The sequence below is a fragment of the Cynara cardunculus genome (assembly GCF_001531365.2).
Source record: "Cynara cardunculus var. scolymus isolate 2C chromosome LG 9, CcrdV1, whole genome shotgun sequence".
In the NCBI taxonomy this organism is placed as follows: domain Eukaryota; kingdom Viridiplantae; phylum Streptophyta; class Magnoliopsida; order Asterales; family Asteraceae; genus Cynara; species Cynara cardunculus.
In genome coordinates this window covers 7,300,900-7,306,027 of record NC_037536.1, presented here as the reverse complement: position 1 = coordinate 7,306,027, position 5,128 = coordinate 7,300,900, and the positions used below count along the sequence as shown (strand labels likewise).

At 34.5% G+C, this 5,128-nt stretch overlaps 1 protein-coding gene across 1 annotated transcript; it reads left to right on the top strand.

Annotated features, from left to right (window-relative positions):
- The first annotated feature begins 2,260 nt into the window (after positions 1 to 2,260).
- Positions 2,261 to 5,128, top strand: LOC112518634 (protein FAR-RED ELONGATED HYPOCOTYL 1-like). Its single transcript, XM_025126402.1, has 3 exons — positions 2,261 to 2,503; positions 4,045 to 4,643; positions 4,900 to 5,128. Exons 1-3 carry the CDS (start codon positions 2,457 to 2,459, stop codon positions 4,971 to 4,973), a joined length of 720 nt encoding a protein of 239 aa, XP_024982170.1. The 5' UTR covers positions 2,261 to 2,456; the 3' UTR covers positions 4,974 to 5,128.

Sequence of the window (5,128 nt, the reverse complement as noted above, 5' to 3'; positions counted from 1 at the left end):
GTGTTAGACTTCTAATGTTAAAACACTTATCGAATAAGCATTTAGGCAAACGGTCCCTATTAAATATTTTTTTTCATATTTTAACCTATGTTTCTTTTTATATAAATTATTTGTTTTTATATTCTTTCGTATTTGGGTTGGATGTTGGTTTATGATATATAAAAATATATAATTGTGTGAGAAACAGAGTGAGACCCATGATCCATGATGGAGGTTCCATACCCACCACCATAATGCCTTGTCAGCTGATAAAATCGTGACATGTGTCTCCCTGCACATGGTCCCGATCCGACTCAGCAACTACTTTCACCACGCTTTAACTGGCGCGTGGAGGAAACCCCTATAAGAAATAGTTTCAGTTATTTTATTGGGAAAACTACAATAAAAACCAATGAACTTTCTTGTTTGGAATGATTAAGTTCTTGAACTTTTTTTTGGAACAAATAAGTCCTTGAACTTTCCAAAACATGTTAAATAAGTCATTGGACAATTTTTTGGCACAAATAAGTCCATGAACATTCCAAAATATGTTAAATAAGTCCTTAAACATTCCAAAAAATGTTAAATAAGTCCTTGGACAATTTTTGGAACAAATAAGTCCTTGAACAATCCAAAACATGTTAAATAACTTCTTGAACTTTTATAAAACATGTTGGATACATTTTAATGACTTGTACAACTAGTTAAAATGGTAATTATTTTTTTGTAAATGTAAGTACTTTTTTGTTATATTTGTTTAATTTTATAGATCTAAATACTTTTTGGTTCAAAATATATTTAGGGGCTTAATCGTTCAAAATATGAATGTTCATTGGGTTTTTTTCCGGATTTTTTTCACTATTTTACCACTTTATTTTTTTCAAAAAGTTATTTAACATGTGTTGGATTGTTCAATAACTTATTTGTTCCAAAAATTGTCCAAGGACTTATTTAACATTTTTTGAAATGTCCAAGGACTTATTTGTTCCAAAAATTGTCCAAGGACTTATTTAACATATTTTGGAATGTTCAAGGACTTATTTAACATGTTTTGGAAAGTTCAAGGACTTATTTGTTCCAAAAAAAAGTTCAAGGACTTAATCATTCCAAACAAGAAAGTTCATTGGTTTTTATTGTACTTTTCCCTATTTTATTCTACAAAAATTAGGTTTTTATAATTTATTTATTAAAATAAAATATTAAGTAAATTACACTTTTGGTATAGGTGATTGCTGCTGTGCTGGCTATCAAAGTCTTTTTCCATTTTTAAAATAATTACATTTTTAATCCTTCTGATTGACATTTGTTACATTTTTGGTCCCGACTCTATTGAAAAATAACGATATACAATCATTATGTTATTATCTTAAGTATTAATTATATTTTATATATAACACCAGTGGTGAATGTCATTCCCCCTCGTCTTTCTTCATCGTTGGGCAAATCACACCCTACCCTTTCCGAAAAGAAGCTCACCTACAACCCTTTTTCCGAACAGTGGAATGAATATATTCGTTCTACTTAAAAACAGGGTAGGAAAGAAATAACAATGAGGATTGTTAGTGCGTGGATGCGCTCATGAAACCATCTTCCTTCATCGGCAAGGATCCGCTTATAGGTCTGATCCCCTTTCTAAATCAATTCGAAAACTACCACATGGAAATCGTGATTCACTCTCTTTGTAAATCAAAACCTGGGGTGGTTTACATCACGACAATTAGCGTTATATAGGGTTTGATTCATGATTTTTGTTCGTATCTTTTTTATATTATTTTGTTTAATGATTGATTGTATTTTAATTTTTCAGAGTGAACAATTATTCAATGGTGTTTGATTTGCTTTTTATTTATGGTCTCGGTGGTGGTGGTGGTGGAGTCGGAAGGTGGTTGTGTGTCTCTAAAATTGGAAATTATTTAATTTAAAAAAAGTAGAATAAACTAAAAAAAATGGTAAAAGACAAAAATGTCCTCACATGATCCTTGTGTGAACGTGAAGGGACTTAACTGACCTAAATAACCATTGTTCGCCATATGGACCAAAAGAACGGAACTCACAGTTTTTTTGTCAAATATGTATGACTGTTTGATACTGACTTTATAATACAGAACATGGTTTATTCGTTAAGCTGTTTTTCTGACACACCTTTTTTATTCAATAAAAAACTCTCTTAAAAAACGGTATTCAAATCTATACAAACAAATTAATTTATACAATCAGCTATATTTACACAGAAATTAATAAAAACCAAATATATAGGGATTGGAACAAGATATTTCTTAGAAAAGGCTTTAAATTTATATTTCTTTAAATCTTCTTTCTTTTTTCTATCACATCAAGAAGACAGATGCAACGTTTCTGTAATAAATTGCTGGAAATATGCAAACATATGGGGGGCAAGATTGATTAAAAGGCAACTTGATTAGATTGGCTTTTTACCATACCAAAATTTCTGGAGAAATCCTCTCTGTTCTTGCTTCATGAATTCCAAGCTTGAAATGGACGAAGATCCTTGTGGCATTAACAGGTTTACAAATCTCTCTCTCTCTCTCTCTCTCTCTTATCTGATTCATGCTGTTTTCTTTCCTTTTGTATCTTGCTTTATACTATGCTTGAATGTGTTAGCAATTTCAAAAGCAGCTCATGTTCAGATCCCCCTTTTCATTTACTGGATTATTGATCTTTTAGCATCTGAATAGAAGTAGTAGTAGGGCTTAATTGAAGCTCTGATATTTAACTTTTGATGTCGAAAAAAGTATATTATCTTGTTAATTTAACAATTTAATTTGTTAGGAAGTCCGATTCTAGCAATCGTTGCTTTCAGTTTGAGGTCAATTGCAGCTTGTTTGTGGAAATACCCAATTTCAGATCGGTTTTTGGAGTGTGACATCCCATCCCTCATCAATTATCATTTTATCAGTGCACTACTAACAATATTTGACCAATTTTTAGTACATATGGAGATAAATGAGTCAATTTGAAGCTTTTGGCTTGGGTTTTCAGATGGTAACATGAGAGCAGTCTATTGTTGTTGGGTATAATGATTCTGGGATCATGCTTTGGTCTTGGTTTGGAGGTTTTCATGAACCACAGCCGCTCTACTCCTTTGAGCTAAGGTCAAGTTACATCCCAAACACCCACGGGGGTGGTGGGGTTTGTTCACCTTCAGATGGGATATACTGGCCTGGTTGGGTTGGGTTGGGTTGGGTTGGATTGGGTTGGGTTGGGTTTAGGTCTTGGTCTAGGCCTACCAAAAGACTTGTGAATTAAGTTGTTGGTAGTAAGCTACCAATGACATTCAACCATAGTTTATGTTGATTTGGAGGATATCATATTACTCTGTTTCGTTAGGCTTATACGGAAGGTTGTTAAATGTTAAACAAGTACAGTTGCACTCGTCTTGGTGAAAGTTTGCTACTTATAACCTTAAGGGCCAGCTGAACCGGCAAATAAAGGCATGGCCAAGTTTCCTCCCCACAGGTCGTCCGTTCGAGTCTCATAACCATTAGGGATTTTCCTAGTTGTTATCTTAGGGTCCCATGGCGTAAGTCGAGGTCCGCGCAAGTAGGCTTGGACATCCATAATTACCAAAAATAAAAAAGGTTTGCATCTTGTGTGAGATTAAGAATCTTTTGGAGTTTTCGTGATCATTTTTTTCGTTGGACGGGGGGAAGTGATTGAATATACTGCCTCCAGAAAACATTCAAGCTAAAATCTTGATGGTTCATCCGTTTGCAACTCTTAACAAGAATCGGTGACTGCTTTACTCTGAAACAAGAACTTAAGAGTTTTTGAGTCCCTCTTGAAATCACACAGCATTTTGCAAATCCTGGAGATATATCTGTTAGGAAGGAAATAACGAACGAGGTGTAGATTGTAAGCAGAATAACCACTATACACATGGCGTCATGATCGAGCATATTTTCAGTTTTTTAATCCTTTTCTTTTCTTCGTTATCTCAAGTGACAATGCAACCCTCCGAGCGTATATTATTTCTAGATATCCATCATTTTTATGTGATTTTTCTTCGAGCAATTGCAATACTGATAGAAAACTACTTCATGCCAGGAAGCTTTACATGAACAAGAGAAAATTCCATCATGGAAGTTTAGACCTTCCTGTGTCAAAACACGCCTGTTTCGAGAAGAGCTCTAATGCAGAAACTTGTTTTCCATCCAACATCCAATCTGATATTGAGGACTTAAGAAACAGTAGAAAAGAGAGGTCAACTTATAATAGTCACTCGATAGATGATCAAATAGAACAAGGGTCGGAAAAAGATAGCAACAGCTTTTCTGAAGATGCAGACTCAGTCATGTCTGTATCAATCGATTCTAAAAACGAGCTGCATTATCTCAAGATTTGTCCACCGGATCAGAACTCTGATGCATCTGTTAATTGGGGTAGCAGATTCTTTGATTCTAGTGTTAATTATCTTGACCGATCGGAGACAAAAGCATGTGATGAAAATTTTATGAACCCCGCTTACAATGTGTACGAATCTCCAAGTTTTGAGGAGCAGCAGATGGATTGTGGAAACATTGATGAATTTGATAGCTCGGAATACAAAAATGGCGGCACCAAGCCACTGGACGATTTGTTTTGCTCCGATGGAGTCATCCCAGATAATTTCGTACTTTCATCAGGAAGATGGAATGTCAACCAAGGTAACATCTTGAAGTTTTGTTATTCTGTGTTCTTAGAGTGCGTTTGGTCGCAGACAATACAGAGTGGGACAAAAATAAAAATAAAAATAAAAATCAGGGAAATGAGACAAATTTGGTAAATTACTAAACTACCATGTCAAATTAAAACCTAAAATCAGTCTCGTCTGTCCAATCATGTCTGCATACCAAACGCACCCTAATATGTTTTGTTTTATTTCCTGCTTTTTAGAGATTGAACTTGATGCCATGAATGCAGATACCGAACAAGGCACCGAGAAAATGACCATTGATAAAGAATTTGAGCAGTATTTTTCGATGCTTATGCTATAGCAAAGATGATCGAGTATGAACGAGGTAAAATGTACATGATTGTTGTCATTTTCGTTGTATGTAATATATTTCATACGATGGACGGACTTTAGCTTGATTTCCCACCACCACTAAAAAAGCAACACGTGTAGAAGGTTTTTGGGGCGTTTAATTTC